The sequence below is a fragment of the Polypterus senegalus genome, chromosome 16, assembly GCF_016835505.1.
Source record: "Polypterus senegalus isolate Bchr_013 chromosome 16, ASM1683550v1, whole genome shotgun sequence".
Lineage (NCBI taxonomy): Eukaryota > Metazoa > Chordata > Cladistia > Polypteriformes > Polypteridae > Polypterus > Polypterus senegalus.
The window spans coordinates 96,550,418-96,573,958 of record NC_053169.1 but is presented as its reverse complement, the minus strand read 5'-3'; the positions used below and the strand labels follow the sequence as shown (position 1 = coordinate 96,573,958).

At 44.2% G+C, this 23,541-nt stretch overlaps 1 protein-coding gene across 1 annotated transcript in view; it reads right to left on the bottom strand.

The window, feature by feature from the left end:
• The window catches only part of ppp1r14c (protein phosphatase 1, regulatory (inhibitor) subunit 14C), a 52,983-nt gene extending 40,526 nt beyond the window's left edge, over positions 1 to 12,457 (bottom strand). Inside the window, exon 1 of the mRNA XM_039738692.1 lies at positions 12,087 to 12,457. Within this exon, the coding sequence (XP_039594626.1) occupies positions 12,087 to 12,350 (264 nt within the window). The 5' untranslated portion in view covers positions 12,351 to 12,457. The remainder of the gene's footprint in view (positions 1 to 12,086) is intronic.
• Positions 12,458 to 23,541: the final 11,084 nt, after the last annotated feature.

Below are 23,541 nucleotides of genomic sequence, written 5' to 3'. Positions count from 1 at the left end.
CCTACCTGCATGCTCTTCTTCACTTCTGCTTCCTATGGACTGTTGAACCCAAGTATTTAAATTAGCCTCCCTACACCACCGCTTCTAACATGAAATGTCAGTGAAAATGGCCCAAATAAATTTATAAAATTGAAACCAAAGATGTTAATCCATAAACTAACAGTAAAACTGGATTCTGCTGTATTAGCCCGAGTCCAAAAACCTTACAAGAAAATTGGGAGTGCTCTCCCCTTGACTTTCTCGTATACTCAGATATGGGGATGGATAGTTGAGGAGTAAACCGCAAGACAAGGATTATATTTTTTAATTTTATGTACATTAATGAACCATCAACAACAAATCAAATCAAAGGAATAATCTATTGAACAATTATTATAATAGTAAAGTTGAATAAATCAGACTCTGCAGCTGCATGAATAAAAGGTAAAGTACCACTTCCGGTTAGCAAAGAGAGCCCACAAGTTGATATAAGTCTACGTTTTGTACCTAATACTTATACTAATACTAATACTAAATTTGTGTGATGGATGGCCAGGGCAGATGCCTGGCCGGGACTCCCCTTCGACACACAGTCTGGGGGAACTGCCATGGGATACACACTACTTCCCCCGAAACATTTGGTGGCAGCACCCCTGGGTTGCATCGGGGCCACAGGCATGGAACTTCAGAGCTCAGCCTTGTTGGACTCCGTAGCCACCACCAGGGGGAGCTGCACAGTTTAACAAGCCCGTGTGGGCTGGAAAGCAGCCACACTTGGAAGAGCAGCCTGAATTAGGTTAATTATCACCTGAAGCACCTCCGGGTGGGCTATACAAGGAGCCAGCAGCCACCGCTCCAAAAGCCAGAGTCGGGAGGAAGACAACACTTGCTGTGGTGGCAAAGACCAGTGTGTTTTGTTTTGGTGCATTTACTTTGTGCTTTTGGGACTGCAGGACATGGAGAAGACTTGCCCCACAGGTGAAGACAATACATTTGTGTTATTTTTACGCATGCCCCTCAGTCTCTTTGTGCCGGGTCGGATGCCTATATAGAGCCTTTTCACATTTGGTTGACCCAAGTAAAAGCGTACTCAAGTTATCGTGTTCACATACACACGCACACACACACACACACACAGAATTACAAAAACTGTATTTTCGGACTGAGGGAGATCTAAAATGTCTAGATTCATCAGAATCTCGAAATCCAATTTTTGGAGGATTCCAATACTTTCCCTATACTTCATACTGTATACAAAAAAGTAAAAAGTAGTGGATTTCAGAAAAAAAGAAAAAAAAAAATTATAAAAGATTCTTCTTTTGAAAAGCAATGTCAGAAGTCATGTTTGACGGAAAATGGCAGAAGTACACAGGATTTAGTTTATCCATCTAGTGGATAAAGATATATTCTGGGAGACTAACTCCAAACATTTAACCTCCTACCCCCTGATGTCTACTTTTGGCGAATTAGAGTATGTAGTTTAAACTGAGCTTTAAAATTGATTTCAGGCTAAGTTAGGAGTACATGAGGGAAACCAATTTAGGTTCTTTTTAAATAAAAAAATGTACCAAAAATCCCAAGGTACTGCATGATGGTAGCAACGAGAGGTGGGTCTTAAATTCAAATGCTCAGTTGCATTCACCAGAGGTAGCTCATTTACCGTTATTTTAATATAAATAAATGTGTTTGAGACACAGTGAGCCTTCATCTGGATGACTTGATATGAGGATTACATAACACCAAGTAACATGAATTCCCCATACGACGACTTTTACCCCTTGTTTGCTGTTGGCCAACGTTGGTCTACACTGTGTGCACAATTAGGCAAGTGAGTATTTTGACCATATCATCATTTTTAATGCGTATATTCCAACTCCAAGCTGTATTAACTTGAATGCTTATTGGATTTAAGCACGTCAGGTGATGTGTATTTGTGTAATGAGGGAGGGTGTGGCCTAAGGAGATCAACACCCTATATCAAGGTGTGCAGAATTATTAGGCAGCTAGTTTTCCTCAGGCAAAATGGGCCAAAAAGAGATTTAACTGACTCTGAAAAGTCAAAAATTGTAAAAAGTCTTTCAGAGGGATGCAGCACTTTTGGAATTGCTAAGATATTGGTGTGTGATCACAGAACCATCAAACATTTTGTTGCAAATAGTCAACAGGGTCGCAAGAAACGTGTTGAGAACAAAAGACGCAAATTAGCTGCCAAAGATTTGAGAAGAATCAAACGTGAAGCTACCAGGAACCCATTATCCTCCAGTACTTTCATATTCCAGAGCTGCAACCTACCTGGAGTGCCCAGAAGTACAAGGTGTTCAGTGCTCAAAGACATGGCCAAGGTAAGGAGGGCTGAAACCCAACCACCACTGAACAAGAAACATAAGTTGAAACGTCAAAACTGGGCCAAGAAATATCTGAAGACAGATTTTTTTCAAAGGTTTTATGGACCGATGAGATGAGAGTGACTCTTGATGGACCAGATGGATGGACCTGTGGATCAGTAATGGGCACAGAGCTCCACTCCAACGTGGAGGTGGGGTACTGGTATGAGCTGGTATTTTTAAAGATGAGCTAGTTGGACCTTTTGCATTGAAGATGAACTCAAAATCAACTCCCAAACCTACTGCCAGTTTTTTGAAGACACTTTCTTCAAACAGTGATACAGGAAAAAGACCATGATTTTTATGCAGGCCAATGCTCCATCACTTGCATCGAAGTTCTCCACTGCGTGGCCAGCCAGTAAAGGCCTTAAAGATGAAGGAATAATGACATGGCCCCCTTCCTCATCTGACCTAAACCCTATCGAGAACTTGTGGGCACTTCTTAAACGCTAGATTTACGGGGGAGAAAAACAATCCACCTCTCTGAAGAGTGTCTGGGAGGCTGTAGTCACTGCTCCACAAAAGCTGATCGTCAACAGATCAAGAAACTGACAGACTCCATGAATGGAAAGGCTTATGACTGTTATTGGAAAGAAGGGTGGCTATATTGGTCATTGATTGATTGATTGATTTTTTTTGAAATGTCAGAGATGTTTATTTGTAAATTTTGAGGTGTTTGTTTATTATTCTCACTATAACAGATGAAAATAAACAAGTGAGATGGGAAAATTTTCATTTTTCCTTTAGTTGCATAATAAATCTGCACACTAATAGTTGCCTAATAATTGTGCGCACATATGTATTCCCCTGATGATGTTCACACTCACATTTCCGTTGTGAAACATTCAGGTTTCAGGTTTATTAACATTTTGGATTGACTGATAGCACTGTGTTTGTTCCATATTAAAATGAATCCTCAAAAATACAACTTGCCTAATAATTCTGCACTCCCTGTATATAGACACCACCATAGTCTACTTAAAACTTTGTTATCTGCTTTCTCCATTAACATGTGATTATAAAATGTTTATCAACCAGCACTGCAAAAATACATATGATAGGTAACAGGTTTAAATAGATCGTTTCTGGGTGCAAATTTTTGACGATTGAAGAATGTGCTGGGGGTCATGCTCTGATCCTTGCGGTTAAAAGGTCCTGAGCCTTAGCCACTATGCTAATCACACAAATCGCATAATAACACTTTGTAGCTTTTAAGCTCTGCCAGCAAGGTGGCTCCAAGGCCAAAGCTGGATGTTGTCACTACAAATATTGCAATTCAAAATGATACACAGTTCACAGAAATGGTTCATGCTTTAAAAAGGCTCAAGTTCAAATTCTTTCAGCTCATTGTTATACCTGCTTAATTCTGTTTCAGAGTCGTGGGGAGCAGGAGTCAAAAACCCAGACCTCTTGGGTACAATAAAAGAACCAGCACTGGAATGGAAATAAAACGATCACCAAACATACTTACATAGGATACTAAACACACAGAATTATCCATCCATTCATTAATTATCCAACCCGCTATATCCTAACTACAGGGTCACGGGGGTCTTCTGGAGCCAATCCCAGCCAACACAGGGCACAAGGCAGGAAACAGACCCCGGGCAGGGGTCAGCCCACCACAGGGCAAACACACACACACCAAGCACACACTAGGGACAATTTAGAATCGCCAATGCATATAACCTGCATGTCTTTGAACTGTGGGAGGAAACCGGAGTACCCGGAGGAAACCCACGCTGTCACGGGGAGAACATGCAAACTCCACGCAGGGAGGACCCAGGAAGCAAACCCGGGACTCTAACTGCGAGGCAGCAGCACTACCCACTGTGCCACCGTGCCGCCCTTCTTTAAAGTTTTGTACAGATCCTCTAAGTCAGTCAGTCATTGTCCAACCCTCTACATCCTAATTACAGGGTCACAGGTGTCTGCTGGAGCCAATCCCAGGCAACACAGGGTGCAAGGCAGGAAACAAAACCCAGACGGGGTGCTTGCCCACCACGGAGCACATACAGAATTATTCCAGGCCAATTTCACAAATCACTTGCACCACTTATGGACACAAGAAAGGAACTAAATTAACTAAGAAGTGGGAGTTCAGGGTGTGGTGTGTAGGTGGGTGCAGAATTGGCTCAGACACAGGAAGCAGAGGGTGATGGTGTGAGGAACCTGTTCAGAATTAAGAGTGGTGTCCAGCAGAGGTCAGTGCTGGGGTCGCTGCTATTTTTAATATGTATTTGGAGAGGAATATAAATAACAAGCTTGTTATGTTGGCAGAGGATACCAAGATATGTGGATTGGAAGATAATTTGGAATCTGTTAAATCATCACAGTGGGACTTGAACAGCAGATCGGCTTGGCCAGATTTGTGAACGATGAAATTTAATTTTAGTAAATGTAAAGAATTACACACAGGGAGTAAAAATCTGAGGTTTAAATACACAATGGGAGGTCTGAAAAATTGAAAGTATACCTTACAAGAAGGACTCCGGTGTCACAGTGGACTAGACACTGTTAACTTCCCAAAAGTCATTGAAAAGGCTAACAGAATATCAGGTTATATAGCGCACTGATATGTGGAGTACAAGTCACAGGAGGGTCAGCTCAAGCTTTATAACAACTGGTGAGGCCTCATCTGGAGTCCTGTGTGCAGTTTGTAGTCTCCAGGCTACAAAAATGACATAGCAGCACAAGAAAAAGTCCAGAGAAGAACAACCAGGCTGATTCCAGGGCTACAGGGGATGAATTTTGATGAAAGACTAAAAGAGCTGACCATTTTCAGTGTAAGCAGAAGAAGATTAAGAGGAGACATGATTGAAGTGTTTAAAATTATGAAGGGAATGAGTCCAGTGGATTGAGACGGTTACTTTAAAATGAGTTCATCGAGAACAGGAGGACACAGTTGGCAACTTAAGGGTCAATTTTCCAGAAACATTAGAAAGTTTTTCTTTACACACAGAACGATAGACACTTGGAATTAGAGACCAAGTAGAGTGGTAGACAGTAGGAATTTAGGGACTTTCAAAACTTGAGTCGATGATTATATAGAAGAATTCAGTGGATAGGACTGGTGAGCTCTTTTGGGCTGAGTGGCCTGCTCTCATCCAGATGCTCTAATGATCTAATCCTGGAGGTCAGTCCATCACAGGACACACCAGCACAATACGTTTAGCTCCAACATGCACACCTACTCATGACAGACCAGTTAAGGAGCAGGAGTCTATTCCCACTATTATCAGTTGCAAGGAAACTACTAATTCTGGGTGGGAGGCCATCCCATCCCATTACAGAGCACAACCAGCACACACACTCCTCCAGGGCTCATTTACTGTAGGTGATGTCTACACCGTTACATTTTTGTTAGAAAATGTCAATCAGCCCCAATTTTTGCGTAAAGTCGACAGTTCACTTGGTTAGTTTTATAGTCGATTTTCACATACAAGTGGATCTAGTTACCAAGCTGTGTGACCAAAAACAGCACGCTTAAGTTCTTCAATTATCAACTTAATGAAATTCTGTAAAAATCAGGGAATGGCAACCGAGGAGTAAAATTAAGCTAAATGGCCTGTTCTGACCAATGATTTAATTTATCTTGAAGAAAGAACATTCATCACCAGGAGACCATAATCATTCCAAAAAGATAGAAATTCTGGAGCTGTAAGGCAGTAAAGCTAAGCATTGCACCTCCAAGCTGCCCAGCCGAAAACTATACCAAAGTTTAAAAAAAAAATAAAATAAAAAATAAATTTGCTCAATGAAATACACCTCCATAAGATCTTGATAACTTAAAATAAGTGCAGAAAATAGTTTAAAGTCATATCCACTTTATAGCTTTCAAATGGTTAGTAAAAGTAGATGCATTACTTACCCCAAAATATAACATTGATTACCTTGCAACTGGCATCTTCCTGGTATCCTGGATTCAAAAATCCCTTTTCATTACCCATACGGAGTTTGCACGTTCTCCCTGGTGCGGGTTTCTCCCAAACACATGCCAGTTACGGTGCTTGGCGATACCAAATTGTCCAGTGATTGGCTGGTGTCCGTATCCAAAGCTTGATTTCTGCCTTGAGCCCAGTTTTGCTAGGGTAGGCTCTGTTTCCTGAATTAGATTAAGCAGGTGTAAGAATGCCATCTTATTTCACAATGGTGATGCCTTCAGGATACTTCGAAAAAAAAAAAAAACACACACACAAGATAGGCTCCTGAAAATGGTTGACTGAATTGAAAAGCAGGTTATTTCTCTCCCCTGTTGATGGTTTAAACTATCAACAGAGATAGAAACAGGCAATCGGGGTGAGCTTTAAGGACTGAATGTCTTCATCTCCTTTCGTGCACAAATCCGGAATTCACCAAGTAAATAGCATAGCTATTGGCTATCATTGGTCTTCATGTAATAGCAACAGTGCAATGTTCACAGAAGAACACCTAGAGACAATACGTACACATCCAACATACACACCTACTCATCCCAGGCCAGTTTGGGGATCAGGAGTCGATCCCAGCATTGTCCGATACAAAGAAGAAACCAGCTCCGGATGGAGAATACACAAGGCGGTTGGTACTTTATACTGTAAGTTCTCATTCTGACCAATATTGGGGAGCTGGAGTCCAACACCATTATCCAACACATGAATAGGACCAACCCTGGATGGGAAACCAGTCCAGCACAAGGCTCATTAACACAACACATTTGCCACATCACAGGTCAGTCTGTGAAGTGGGAGTCTACAGTTTATCCACCTACCAAGTAGAAGGAAAGAAGCAACTCCGGGTGGGAGGCCAGCATATCACACAGCACACCCACCACATACAACTGCTCCATGACTCATTTAGGCTACGTCTACACTGCTATATTTTCATTTTAATATTCATTTTTGCCTTTCAACTATAAAACTCCACAACTTTTAACCCCTGAGCACTTTTGAAAAAGTTTTCCAAAGCTGAAGAGCATTGCAGCGTGGGAGGATGAAAACAGAGAGTTTTGATAATGCAGACTCTATTCTCACTCCGATTGATTTGTGCTTATTATGTGGCACTTCCCCAATTTGACCCTGCTTATCACATCTCAATCTCGGATTGATCCCCCTTCATGGAAGAAAACCATATTCCAACATAGCAGGTAGACAGGAGCTGCTTTCCATGTCATTTGTTGTGTTGTTTACCTGTACATATCTAAATTGCATTTTGTACAGCTTGATTACAGCAAATGTGCACAAACAACAAAATAATCCAACGGTCCCGATAGTTTTGAGATAAACCTTGTGGTCGACAGCATAACCATCTCTTCAAGAAGGACACTTTCTTCTCCTGTTTCAGGTAATGTACACCCACCTACCATAGGTGAACAGCTACGTCATATGCATCCCTAACACCCCGAGTCATATCAGTGGCAGGCAGAGATACTTTTGCAAACAATGTGAAAATGCAAGTTAGAACAGATAACGTTTTTCATTTAAAAACCATTCTCAAATAAAAACCATAGTGGTGCAGACGCAGCCTTAGAGCCACACGTTAACCTGTTCCATCTCACTACTGATTCTCACGGATATGTGGATCACGTTAGCAAGTGGTGTAGCCGAGAACAGCACTTTCAAAATCTTCAAATCTCGAGCCAACAAATCAGCGAATGGGAATTGAGGTGCCGTGTAAAGTTAAAATGGTGTGTTCTCCTCTCAGGTTCTCTTTTAAGAAAGGACTAGGCTGACCCGCCTTTTAAGGCGACCGACTTTTAAGTTGACCACTTCTTAAGGCAATTCAATATGTAGATCAATTTGATATTTTATACAAACTTATTAATTTGGTTATATTGCATTTGAGTGGTATTACTTTAATACTCAGTTTCTGTTATTTTTGTGATGAAATTTAAACTTTTTTTCTATATTGAGGTCGCCCTTTTGAACCCCCCTGATATTTACTACGCGGTGAGGTATTTGTACTCCATCAACATTAATTATTTCCAGAGACATAATTTTGTCTATTTTTCCAGTGCATCGCGCACAAAAGCAAGGGAACGATGGGAGCACCAGAACTCTGCTCACATCATGTCGCTTCGACCGCAAGCTGCAAGTAGTAAGTCTGTGATAAGTGGAATACCGCTACGCTTTCCACTCATGGGACGGAAGGACAATCCCGACCGTTTTTATATAGTAAGAAAGAAGAAGAAGATATCACACAGTCTGGAGTAGAAAAATCATCTTTTACCTGGAAAAACGAAACTACAAATCCCATCGTGCATTGCAAAATGGACGGGGCGTGTGTGAAACTCCGCGCCTGCGTAGCCCTCATGGGACGGAAGGACACCCGACCGCTTTTATATACTGTAGAAGGATACTCGTATGAACACCAGGAGACCACAAGAACACCACACAAACAGCTCTACTGCCTTATAGCCCCTAGGTTAAGCAAGTGAAAACTCACAGCAAGTATGAGATGTTTTACTCATTTAAATAGACTAGGGGGCTTTGCACCCTGCTCGCTTCGCTTGCCTTTCCTGCCCCGCTTGCAATATGCACCAACCACTTAGAGTTTCTGCTGCTCACATTGTGAAGAGGGGACTGAACACAACCCAAGGAGACGCGGTCACTCCTCCGACACCCCCTCTTAAACGGCGATGCAATGGGAAACAAATACAGTTTGTTTACCTCCTCTTTGCTCAGCTGCTGCTGCTGCCGTGTCGCGTGAAAACTTCTGTCATATCACCTATGTCCATGTATTCGATCTCTTTGCACTTTTACTTTTTCATCAATATCGCATTGAATTTTGATTCCGTGTTTGGAATTCCATCGTGACAACGTGAGTGAATATTGTTTCTTTCCCTCTACAAGAAATGTGTCTGACATGGCCACGCCAGAGTTTTCCAAATCTCTTTGCATAAGTTCTTGTCTCGTGGGGCTTCCGGCCCCAGGCGTGGTTACTTTGCTTGGTGTGAAGGTTCATCTCGCAGGACGTGAAAGTGTCTCTGAGACAATCACGTTTCGTCTCCTTCCAAGATTTTTTTTTTTTAATATAATAGAGAGACAACCATAAAATGTTAATGACTAAAATATGGGCAGAAAACAGATTGAAGTCAAGCCCAATTTATACTTTCCACAAGGTTAATAAAACTGTATGCTATAATGTGTTACTCACACAGAAAAGCAACATTGGTTACCTTACAACCAGCAGCATTAGCGTTGCAGTCACAAGTGGCTATAAAGAGAGAGTCTCAAAGCAAGTGTTCCAGACAGTTCCAAAAATGCCCATTAGAGGGAGTTATACCTCCAAACCCCAGTTGGGTATAAGAGCAAAAGCACAGAGTCTTTATTTTATTTTCTCAAAAAGCTCTGTTACATGAAAGGAGCTCCATGGAGCACAAAAGGCAAGAAGGGAGCTGCCCATACAATAAGGCGATCCAAAGCAGACACAGTCTCAGAACAGAATCCAATAGCAACATCAGAACACAGAGAAGGAGGCCAAAAAAAAATCCAGAAATTCACAAAGCACTCAGTATAGCAAAAGACACAAAAACTCACCACCTCCAGAGCCAGGCCCGGCTTTAGGCACAGGCGAAGTAGGCGACCGCCTAGGGCCCCGGCATCCAGGGGGCCCCGGATCGACAGCGGCCAGTCCCCCGGCCCGCTCCTCCCCTCGCATGTTTAAATCACGTGGGCCAGCGGGGGCGTGTCCACATGGGCGGCTGTCTATAAAAGCGGAGCGGTTTGAGTCCAGATCTCTATGGGTCGAACGTTCACAACAGTGAATCAGCCCTCGTCATCATTCGTCGAAATGGCTAAATTGTAGCAGCTAACTACTCTGGGCGAAAAAGGGACGCAGGGCGATGACCTCATAACGTTACAAGAAAACGTCTCCTTGGTCTAATTTTCACACATTTCGCAGAGCTTCCAGGGGGGCTCCGCCCCCCTCAGGGGGCCCCTGGACCCCCCCTTTTCGCCTAGGGCCCCATAATACCCAAGACCGGGCCTGCCAGTGCGCATTCCAAATGGAGCACCAGGAGAAGGGCTGCCTGGTCCTCTAAATTTTTCCAGGCCAATGACAGCTAAAAACCCAGCTAATGGCGATGTGGTCCAGCCCACTGAATGATGCTGGCGATGCCCAAGCCCCAGCCCCTTGGAATAATGGGTGGGGTCAATGCCAAAGTGGGTGGGGCAATGGGTGGTCCTTTTGGTGTGTCATTGCTTTTGAAGTTTTCATGCGGTTGACAATGGGAATGGGAGGGGAGAAAATCCCTTGGACTTTTCAAGTTGTCGAGAACTTGGGGAGTAGGGGTAATCTCCCTTGGACGTGACGATGGATATCTTCCTTGGATATTTCAGATTTTCAAGAACCGGGTGGGGTTAGTACAGGCATTTGGACGGCCAAAAGTTCACTTAGAAAATAGCCCAAAAGCCAACACACCACTAAAATCCCCTGACCAGTAATATCAAAAACAGCCCACTTCGTTGAGGAAAAAAAAAAAAAAATCCTGACTGTGGGACCCTCTCTGGATTTAAAGGCCAGAGAGCAGATCCTGGCAGTGATTGGCAGGCGGCCCCACCCACAACACACATGGTACATAACACTGGTGGCTTACAGACATAGACAAAATGAAACACAAGAATAATGCACACAAGTTTAACATTAACATAAGTTAAAGAATCAAGAATGAACAAAACAGACAGGAAAAAAAATTAATTTGAACCCCAGCCATGATGGGGTGAATCCTGCCTGAAATATAACAAGAGCATCTGGTATGCTGGGTTTAAATATCCCTTTTCGTTACTCTATGGAGTCTGCATGTTCTCCCTGGTGTGTGTTTCTCCTACCTCTCCTAACAACTACACCATATTACGTTACTTGAAGACATCAGACTGCCCACCCTGGCCTGCATGGTGTCTACGTGCACTCCTGCCTTGTGCCCAGTGTTGCTGGGACAGACTGCAGTCCCTCAATAACATTAAGCGGGTGTAGGAATTCCATTTTACTTTGCAAAGGTGTCACGACCGCATCTTGCTACTGTCGAAATATTTCGGAGAAACAGAAAGTGAGGTAAATGGAATTTAAAAAGCGGATTTTTTTTTTTTGCCTCAGGAATGTTTAAACAATCAACAAGGGGAAAGCGGTCAATGAGGAGGTGCTTAAAGGACTGAATGTCATCGTCTCCTTTCGTGCGCCAATCCCAAAAAACACACACAGACAAATCACCCCAGCGCACGCTCACATTGACCCATTAAGACTCCCAGTGTTCCCTTATTACCCTCAGCTGAAACGAAACGAGCATTTCGGGCTGCACAATGGAGCGGAGCCGCTGCAGGTGCGCGCAGGTACAAACGCCCGACAGGCGGCCAAAAAAGCGCAGGATGGTAAAGCCCCCCTTGTACGGTGCCCAGCCTTAAATGTAGCTTCCCTAGGAGGAAATGCAGTCGCCAGTCTCTTTGGCATCCATTTAGCACAACGAGGATTCCCACCTCCGCCCCCCTTATTTTTCTTCTTCTTCTCCCGTCGGCTTTGGTTAGCCCGCCACGTTAACCCCTTGCATGCCGCATCGTAAAGATTAATGAAGTGCAACACCACAATGAAAGGGTCAGAGTTGACCCCTCGAGATTCTTACCACCTTTCAAGGTAACTCCGGTTTTGCCCGAGACGAAGAATTAACGGAATATTTTCTAATCGAGCTAAAAGGAACGTCTTTTATATATATTTTTTTTTAAAAAAATCCATCGTTAAGCCAAGTAACGGTACCTCGCAGTCGTAGAGCTCGCTGAGCTGCTCAATGATCCACTCCTCCAAGATCAGCCGCTTCCTCAGCTCTTTCCTGTCGTATTTCACCGTGACTTTCCCCTGCTTCTTCTGAACTGAGTCGTCCCGACTCGACGCTCCATTTCCACTTCTTCCTCCCGTGGAGGCTGCTTGGAAAAACACCCTGGCAGAAGGTGGTGCTGGAGGGGGCAACTGGGCGCTGGTCTCTGTGCCACTGGTGGACATGCTGCTGCTGTAGCTGCACATAGGAGACACTCGAACTGCTCCCCGGCTTCAGACACCTGCTATATAAAGAAGGAGCTTCTTCGCTTTACTGCTGGCTCATCAAGAGGGAGGCGCTTCGCGAGTCGAGACTTTAACGCTTTCACTGCTGCTGCTGCTGCTTCTCATCGGTGCCCTTACCGCTACTTCGTCTTCTTCATCTGGGGCAGGGGGGCGGGGGTCTCTTTACGCCTGGAGGGGTCTGCACAAAAGTAGCCATTCCCTAATGATCAATCACCCCTTAATGCTTTCACTGTTCTTTCTCAAGTGGTGAACCGAATATTGCGCGCCTGCACCTTAACGTTAACACTGGCAGCGATCTGCCCAACTGGCGCACCTTAACTGTCGTTAATGCCCTTCAATACAATACAATACAATTTATTTTTTGTAGAGCCCAAAATCATGCCAGAAGTGCCACAATGGGCTTCAACAGGCCCTGCCTCTTGACAGCCTCACAAAGCAGCCTTGACTCCCTAAGAAGACAAGAAAAAAACTCCCAAAAAACCCTTGGGGAAAAAATGGAAGAAACCTAAGGAAAGGCAGTTCAAGGAGAGACCCCTTTCCAGGTAAGTTGGGCGTGCAGTGGGTGTCAAAAAGATGGGGGTCAATACAATACACAGAACAGAACAAATCTTAAATACAGTATAAAAATTAAAAATATTACAAGTATGGAGCAGAATTTAACAGTAGATGACATCACATAATAAGATTTGGATTTGTTTAGAGTCCTGGAGACCCCGGCCATTAAGCTGCATCCCCCATGTGGCCATTCCATAGCCGAAACAGCACTGGGCCAGCCAATCCAATGAAAGGACCCCTCTACCCCACGATTCCTGTGATCCTCCATCAAGGATGACTTTACCTTAGGCAGGCAAAACAACTTGGCAGGTGGGCAGTGTCACCAAGTGCCACATTTGAGTGCCGAGAAGAGAAACAGAATAGGTGAGGGTTAGTAACAAATTAGAACTATCATGTTACTTATGTTTTAGTACTGATGACTAACAACAGAGATGCAGTCTGCACAGTTAATCAGCAGCTCTAGTCAGGGTGTGCTAAACTGAAGCTGTGAGTCTTCAGCCGGGATTTGAAAGCTGAGACTGAAGGGGCATCTCTTATACTGTAGTAGCAGGCAGACCAGTCCAGTGTTTAGGGGGGTCTTGTAACTAAAAGCTCGACCTCCTGCTGTTATTTTATTAATTCTGGGAATCATCAGAAGACTGGCTTCTTGAGATCTTAATGTGCGCTCAGGTTTGTAAGTCATGACAAGTAAGTCAGACCTCGGTCATTTAAGGCTTTATATGTTAAAAGGAGGATTTTGAAACTTAACCAGCATCCAGTGTAAGGACTTGAGGACTGGAGTTATGTGTTCGTATTTTCTTGTTCTTGTAATAATTCTTGCAGCTGCATTTTGGATTAACTGGAGGCTGTATAAAGAACACTTTAGTACTAGGGTGTTGTATCGTGTTAGCCATTATGAATGTAGAGAAAAGCCATGCAAAATGACACCTTTAATTGGCTAACTAAAAAGATTACAATATGCAAGCTTTCGGGGAAACTCGGGCCCCTTCTTCAGGCAAGACGTCTTTCCTAAAGAAGGGGCCTGAGTTGCCTCGAAAGCTTGCATATTGTAATCTTTTTAGTTAGCCAATAAGAGTTTGTCATTTTGCTTGGCTTTCCTCTAAAGAACTCTTTAAACATCCAGTGAACACCGCATTGCAGTAGTCAATCCTACTAGAAATAAGGTCAAGTCAAGTCAAGTTGGTGAACATGCACTGGCACAGCACATTTCCGCACCCACTACACAACGAAACAACTCGGGATCCTGGTTGGCAACCCCCCATGCAGTCCTACCCTCCAGAAATGACTCTCCATCTGCTGCAGCCAGGTGTTACGTTGGCAACCCCTTGGCCTGGTCCAGCCACTCGGGTCCCCAACAATGAGGATCTTATGAGCCGGATCACCCTCAGGGAGACGCGCCACATGGCTGTAGTGCCGTAACTAACGCTCACTCACAATGCAGGTCATGTGCCTCATTCGGGACTACATGAGCAACACAAAGTCAAACCAACGGTACCCAAGGATTTTCTGGAGAGACTCACTAACAGAGGAGTCCAGTCTTCATCTCAAGTCACTGGATAGCATCCATGTCTTACAACCATATAGCAAGACAGGAGGCACCAGGACTCTAAAGACTTGGACCTTCGTCCTTTTGCAGAGATTTCGGGAGCGCCACACACCCCTTTCCAGTGACCTCATGACCCAAATGCTCTCCCAATCCGTCTACTGACTTCATAGGAAGAGTCACCAGAGACATGAATGTTACTGCCGAGGTACGTAAGCCTCTCAGTGACGAGGTCAACACTCTCTCCGCAGACAGACACACTGCTGATGGCCGTGCCCAAGAGGTCATTAAAGACCTGGCTGTTAGTTTTTATCAGGACCTTTGCAAGCCCAGACACTCAGAACCCTCACTCAGTCTCTCAAGCACCCCGATCAGAGCCTCCATTGACTCCGCGAAGATCACAGCATCGTCAGCAAAGTCAAGATCCGTGAACCTTTCTTCACCAACAGATGTCCCACAGCCGATGGACCTCACCACCTTGCCCAACACCCAGTCCATACAAGCACTGACCAGAGTAGGAGCATAAGTCACCCCAGACGAACCCCAGAATCAACTGGGAAAAACGCAGAGGTCCTGCCTCCACTCTGCACAGCACTCACAGTACCAGTGTACAGGCCAGCCATAGAAATAAGGGCATGAATTAATTTCTCAGAATCCTGTTAATTTAGAAAGCGCCTTCATTTCCCAACATTTTTAAGATGGACGAAACATGATTTGGACAACTTTGTAATATGAGCTTTAAATGACCTGCTAAAGTCAATGATAACTCCTAGATTGCGGGCTGATTCAGTAAAAATTTTTCAGTTTGTTTAACTGAGTTAAATAATGATAAAATACTCTTATTGTTGTGATCAGCGTCATTCCCTCCAACAATTAGCAATGTTGTGTGTTCTAGCGAAGCGGCCGTTTGCTTTCTTGATTTCTGCCTAGATGCTCTATGACTTCCACAGCTTGCTCACATTTTGGGTTTGACGAAAAGATTCTGTTCTCGACCCAAATGTTCATTTCTTTTCATTCCCCTGGTCCTGTTCCTATCCCCGTGCCTTTGTGGCCTGCCATTACTCCATCCACTAGCAGAACAAGATGATGCATTGGCTGATAATTAGAATTGCTGCTGCAAAGAAACAGGATAATTAGCCACATTTAAGTAGTTATAACAAAACCCAGCAAGATGTTAAAGCAAGGCATCGTTCAACATCTCCAACCTCTAATGAGACAAATGGCTTGGAAAATGAATGGCTGATTGGATTTTTAAGTGATAAGAGTTTGGCTGGAAGCAAAACGGAACGCCCTATAGTGCGGACGGTTGCCAACCCCGTTACCATCAATCTCTTCGGAGACTCGATGTACAGTGGATTCAGAGACCCCTTCACTTTCTGCACACGTTCTTCTCATGTAGATTTCATTTTTTATGGCTACATTTGCCATTTTTGCCCAACAGTCTACACTCAATGACCCATAACGACCATACTCTAGCATTTCGCTCTGTACTCGTACAGAGGGTGATTCCTTGCCCTGACGGGATTCCACAATAAAGGAGAATGGAAGAACAGACTGTTTGATCGAATGGGAACAGGACTCTTTGCCTTGGTGGTAGGCCACTACTTTTGAAGAACTGGTGGAGACAACAGCAAGTGGGTACTGTATCCCCCGATAGATTAGGGGGCAGTGTCCATGGAGTTCATTTCTCCTTCAGGTAGTCACAGGGGATAATGGGAGTTGGAGTCCAGGAGTACTGCACTGTTGGGTTTTGTGAGTATATGGTCCGTACTTTGTAAGACTCCCATCTGTCCCAGAAGTGCTTCTGACGGACCATGTCCTAGTACTTCCAGGTCAAAGATAAAAGGAGCCGCTTCAGCTTGGTCCAGATAGTCAGCGTAGGGAGGCACAGGACTAAGCTTTTGCAATGATTGAAAAGTGAGAAGAATAATTTGGTATAACTGCATCTTTAAGTTCATGCTTGGGTACAGTTTGAGTGTCTCTGGGGTTTGGGGTTTAGTGGTGCCCCCTACTGGTTTTAAAATAAAGAATTTTATTTGCCGCAAACCCGTTCTCCACAAGAATACAAGCTAATTAAATCAATTCGCTTCATCAGTCTTTCCTTCCAACTGTAAGTGTGTCGCCCTCTGCCGACCAACTCTGACTCAGCTCCAGTGAGGTAGTGGGCACTCATTTAAAGTCGACCCGGGAACTGCTCCTGGGTTTCCTGACCAAGTGCACTGAAGCACTTCTGGGACTTGCAGCAGCACCCTCTGGCGGTCCCCAAAGACGCAAACCAGGTGGTGTCTCTGGACTCCAATTCCTATGCCATCCTGCATGTGTCTTAAACTGGTCCAGCCCTGAGGAACACTGCCATCTGTCATGTGGGAGATTAATCTTCTCCTGGTGAGCCCATTCACTCAATCCTTACATTGTGTTCTCCTGGCCAGGTATGAATCCTTCCTTTTCACGGCCAGGATGCCTTTCCTTCTTTCCTGGTATGTACATATTGTAAGACACTTGGGATCACTGTTGCCACATTAAACCCAAAAGACAAACGCGGACACAGGGTAAAAGCACCAAGAAGTATTCTTTTAATTATTTCTTCTTGCACAGTGCCTTCAAAGTACCACTGCCACAATAAACACAATTAAATTGATACCAAAACACAAGTCTTCTCTCTACAACACCTCTCAGAAAGCTCCGTCACACTCCTCCCGACTCCGGCTCACTTGCTGGATCTCCAGCAGTCCTTTATATAGTTCTTGACCCAGAAGTGCTTCTGTCCTTCCGCAAATGTGACTTGCTCGCACTTCTGGGTCAGATGGAGAATTGGCTTTTTTCTTCAGGGCTATGGATGAGGCATGGCTCCTCTGGTCCTCTCACAGCTCCTCCTGGTGGCACCCATGGTACCCAACAGGGCTGAGAAACCAAACTCCAAGTCCCAAGATGCCCTGCGGGAATCTGGGGCACGGTTACACTCCAGGGGAGCTGCCATCTAGCATTTTGGGGGAGGCAGTGTCCTGGAAAAGCTGCCTTCCCCCATTCTTCCATCTCAGGGGAGTCCAGGCCGGGATGAGCTATCGGCCATCCACCACAATATATATATATATATACACATATATACATATATACCCTATACACAGGTGCTGGTCATAAAATTAGAATATCATGACAAAGTTGATTTATTTCAATAATTCCATTCAAAAAGTGAAACTTGTATATTCGATTCATTCATTACACACAGACTGATGTATTTCAAATGTTTATTTCTTTTAATTTTGATGATTATAACTGACAACTAATGAAAGTCCCAAATTCAGTATCTCGGAAAATTAGAATATCAATTAAGACCAATGCAAAAAAAGGATTTTTAGAAATGTTGGCCAACTGAAAGGTATGAACATGAAAAGTATGAGCTTGTACAGCACTCAATATTTAGTTGGGGCTCCTTTGGCCTGGATTACTGCAGCAATGCGGCGTGGCATGGAGTCGATCAGTCTGTGGCACTGCTCAGGTGTTATGAGAGCCCATGTTGCTCTGATAGTGGCCTTCAGCTCTTCTGAATTGTTGGGTCTGGCGTATTGCATCTTCCTCTTCACAATACCCATAGATTTTCTATGGGGTTAAGGTCAGGCGAGTTTGCTGGCCAATCAAGAACAGGGATACCATGGTCCTTAAACCAGGTACTGGTAGCTTTGGCACTTTGTGCAGGTGCCAGGTCCTGTTGGAAAATGAAATCTGCATCTCCATAAAGTTTGTCAGCAGCAGGAAGCATGAAGTGCTCTAAAACGTCCTGGTAGACGGATGTGTTGACCTTGGACCTCAGAAAACACAATGGACCAACACCAGCAGATGACATGGCACCCCAAACCATCACTGACTGTGGAAACTTTACACTGGACCTCAAGCAACGTGGATTCTGTGCCTCTCCTCTCTTCCTCCAGACTCTGGGACCTTGATTTCCAAAGGAAATGCAAAATTTACTTTCATCAGAGAACATAACTTTGGAGCACTCAGCAGCAGTTTTGTCTTTAGCCCAGTCGAGACGCTTCTGACGCTGTCTTGTTCAAGAGTGGCTTGACACAAGGAATGTGACAGCTGAAGCCCATGTCTTGCATACGTCTGTGCCTGGTGGTTCTTGAAGCTCTGACTCCAGCTGCAGTCCACTCTTTGTGAATCTCCCCCACAGTTTTGTTTCACAATCCTCTCCAGGGTACAAGCGGTTATCCCTATTGCTTGTACACTTTTTTCTACCACATCTTGTCCTTCCCTTCGCCTCTCTATTAATGTGCTTGGACACAGAGCTCTGTGAACAGCCAGCCTCTTTAGCAATGACCTTTTGTGTCTTGCCCTCCTTGTGCGAGGTGTCAATGGTCGTCTTCTGGACAACTGTCAAGTCAGCAGTCTTCCCCATGATTGTGTAGCCTACAGAACTCGACTGAGAGACCATTTAAAGGCTTTGAGTTCATGAGCTGATTAGAGTGAGTGTGGCACCAGGTGTCTTCAATATTCAACCTGTTCACAATATTCAAATTTTCCAAGATACTGAATTTGAGACTTTCATTAGTTGTCAGTTGTAATCATCAAAATTAAAAGAAATAAACATTTGAAAAACATCAGTCTGTGTGTAATGAATGAATCTAATATACAAGTTTCACTTTTTGAATGGAATTACTGAAATAAATCAACTTTGTCATGATATTCTAATTTTATGACAGGCACCTGTATATATATATATTGTGGCGGATGGCTGGGGACCCTACCCAGGAAGGACGCCTGGAAGGACCAGGAGAGAGACAATACCTCCCCCGGGCCATGAGAGGGCAGCTACCCTGGTTCACATGGAGGCTGCAGGATCAGAGCTTAGAAGCCCAGTCCTGTTGGAGCCTATGGCCATTACCAGAGGGCACCTGGAGGATTATAGAGCCTTGGATTGTAGCACTTCTGCCACACCTGGAAGTGTTGCCATAAGATCATCACAAAGCACCTGGAGCACATCTGGGGTCTTATAAAAGGGGCCGCCTCACTCCCTTAGTTGAGCCAGAGTCGGGTGGATAGGGACAGAGCTTGTGTGTGGAGGAGTGAGGGCGGTAGAAGGAGAAGAAGACAGAAAGAAGGGAATGAGTATTTGCCTGATTTGAGGATTGAAAGGTGCTGTACATTGCAGAGAATTATTAAGCGTGTGTGTTTTTGGACATTTGGTGTCTGTCTGTCTGTCTGTCTGTGCACAGGGGCTGAATTACCACAATATATATACTAGCTTCATCAGTCTGTGCTGTAAAAAGCCCGGGGTCCTAGAAACAAAATCCATCCATCCATCCATTCATTATCCAACCCACTATATCCTAATACAGAGTCATGTGGGTCTGCCGGAGCCAATCCCAGCCAACACAAGGCAGGAACAAACTCTGGTGTGCCAGCCCACCGCAGAGAAACAAAATCGTCAGAAAAAAAAATTGAAATGTAGAGATGTCTGGTAATTGAAAGGAACTATGTTGGGCGTCTCTCTCTTCTAGGAGGATTCATTTTGCTGTTGTGCTGGCATCGCTTGTGCATTAGCGGCGGGAGGAAAAGTAAAAGGGATACCGTTTTGCCAATTTTAGCGGCTAAGCAACTTGGTCTTTCTTCTGAGGTTTCGTTTTGCTGATGTGTGGGGATGATTCCAGTTCGGCGCGAAGACAATTCTTCATGTCATCAGTTTGCACACTTCTCGATGGTCAAGGATTTTTCAGGTGATATTCTATGTAATAAACTTAATAAGTTATAGCGTAATGAAAATTGCATAATTAGATCTGGCCCACCCTAAATATAAGATATATATATATATATTGTCACACACGGGTGCATAGGAAGCCGCTGAAGGGCTTAACAACTGCTGGTAACATATCTGCCCAAAGATCTCCTGCAGATCTTTCCTGGGAAATCCCACCAGAAGCCACTACATCAACATGGGACACATTTCCGATCCCGGCCGTGAGGACGATATCACTTTCGGTCCCAGCCCCAAGGACGACATCATTTTCGATCCCCACCCCAAGGCTGACGTCACTTCCTCCAGACTCCCTATAAAACCTCACTTCCTTCTTCTGGATTATAGTTCTGTTTTGGACTCTGTCTTGAAAACACTACTCATTCTAAAAACTTATTTTTGCTTTTGCAGCTAGGAACACATTATACGGGTAGCTTCCCCAAACCTTTGCAATGTCTGGTGTCCTTCCTTATTACTATATATATATATATATATATTTTGTCACGCATGAGCGCATAGGGAGCTGCTTAAAGGCCCGACAAGCAGCGCGAAATCTCATGTCAGGGGACAACGGCAGTGTACTAACCTTTCTCTCTTTGTTTCTTTAGGAAAGACAAAAATACACCACCATGAGTTCACCCGAACACGGTAAACAACAACTCAAGTCACTTCCGGGTTCCTTCCTTCCCTCTTGTCCCCATCTGATGACATCACCACTACCCATCTACCACAGCGGCTCCTTCCCAGCATTCCATATCCCACCTCATAAATTGTCCGCCTGTCATTGTTTTGGTTGTCTGTGTTAAATATACAAACCTGACTGCACTTACAGAGAGAACTTCACAGTATAAGGGGACGAATTCCCCAAACCTTTATAATCTCTATTGTCTCTTCATTTTACAATATATATAACAAGTTTATCTTCTATCTTCTATGACATATTGCAGTAAATTTCACTAAAGTTTAGAGCTTTTCCACAGATATCTGGTTTTCCACTGTTATGAATGATGTAGTTTTATCAGGCTTAATGCTTGGCATCATGACAACACTGGCCACTTAGTACCATCGTATGTGTCCTGACAGTGCTCCCATGTTTAGAGGGCAGCCAGATGGCACTAAAGGGATGATTCTTTTAAGCTGAGGTTAGCTGTTTGAGGATTGACCTTGTGCCGTGAAATTTAATTCAATTCAATTCAAATTATCCTTATTAAGTGCACTTTCATTTTAAATCTTATCATGCTATACAACAATGGAAAATATAGTAGAAAAAATGAAATTGAGGGTGGTGGGCGCACTGGTAGCGCTGTTTCCCCGCAACAACGAGACTGGCGTCCTGTCCCATTCCATGTGCTCCCTGCTCAAGGAGTCTGCATGTTCTCCTCATCTCCACGTGGGTTTCCTCAAACAGTCCAAAACATGCAGGTTCTGTGGACTGATGATTCTAAGTTGGCCCTAGCATGTGTGTGTGTGTGTATGTGTGTTCACCCTGCGATAGATTGGAGCCCTGGCTAGGGCTTGTTCCTGACTTGTGCCCAATGTTTACTGGAATTTGCCCCAGCTTCTCTGGATAACGGGGTCTGGAAAATGAAATTGACATTGTGACCAGTAGGGGGTGCCACTGAGCCTAAGCCCTCAATCACACCAACACCAACACATGTCCCAGGTTCATATAATTTTTTTTAGCAAATACATCTACCGGTGACTTCTTTGTATAGCTAATTCTTCTCTCCCTCTCCTTCCACTCCAGCAGGTGAGCTTCATCCTCTGCTTCCCGACCCCCTGAGATTAAGAGTCAGACCCTTATATTCCAGAACCGCGAGTACTTCCGGTGTTACAGTGCTGTACGTCAGAAGAACTTCTGGGTTGCATGGACCTTAAAGTAGGAGCAGTTTGTTCCTGCAGCTCACTCTGACGGCACCCATGGGCTGTCTCACAGGACTGCAATTCCCAGCCTGCCCAATGCAGGCATCATAGCCCATGGGGACAGCCACCTATTATATCGAGGGAGCAAGAAGTCCATGTGGGTGGACTCCCCCTGTCCCTCCATTATACTGGCCTCCTGACTGGGTAAAGAACCTTGAAGCATCCCGGTCGGAACATCAGCCCAAGGTTGGTGGCCATGACAAAATAACTAAAGATACATGTCCCTGCTTGACTAACTGACCGACGAGAAATTCTTGGCTGAGTTTAGAAAACTTAAGGATGATATTGGATTTTAGTCATGGAACAATCTCATGACCCTGAGAGATTCCTAAAATTATTCCTTAAGAAAAAATATAAAAAACAGAGAAAATCGCAATGATGTTTCGCATTTTATAGTCGGGAATGTCAATTTTAGTGTTGCTCTATGACAATAGTGCAGAGGGTGACTTCTGTTTCCATCCACATTAAGACCTTGTTCTGATCAGTTAGCACCCGTACTTCTTACTCTGTCTTTGGGTCAATGTAAAGTCCCATCTAGCTCAAGTTCAGATTTGATCTTTGCATTTTTCATAAGTTCGTGTGTCTGACTTGTTCATGTACGATTATTTAGCTGGTGTCACACACGTGCGAGTAGGAGACAGCTAAAGGGCCTGAATAATAGTAATTCCACGCCAGACCATGGGGGCAGCAAGGTGCACTGACTTTCTTTCTCAATTCCTTGCAGACCATTCTTGGGAAATCCCACACAGTTCTGGCACCTCCAATGACATCCCTTTCGGTTCTGGCAAATAAAGCAGCCATCTTTTGCTATCAGTGACAGTTCTGTTTTGGACTTTGACCTGTGAACATCTCACAAGAATTTACCAATTTTGCAGCCAGGGCATATCACACGGGTGGTTGCCCCAAACCTGTGATGTATTTTTGTCGTTTTTGTGACAGTGGCATAGTCGGCAGGATAAGTAAAGCCCAGAAGAAACTGGAAGTGACGTCATCGGAGCATAGTGTTTGTGGCAGTGGACCACGTGAAACAATGGTGATGACGCATCACAGAAAGCTTTCATCTCTGTGTCACTATAATATAATAAGTATTCCCACCTTACACCTCACAACCAGTCAAACACTTAAACTGAGAAGAATGACAGCAAAGACATGTGTAAGAAAGGGATAGAGGGGAGGAAGTGACAGACATGCTTGTGAGATGAAGGGACCACGTCGCAAGTTTGAAATGTCGAAACGAAAATAGCAGGTGCGGTACCAGAATGCGACGACTTTCGAGATTTTGTGAGCGGTGAGTCGACAGAATGAGGGTATTATGAAAGAAATGTCAGGACAAGGGAAAAGTTTTGGGCCACCTTATGACCAACCCCGTATACTTCTAAGCAATAAATTGAAAGAAAACT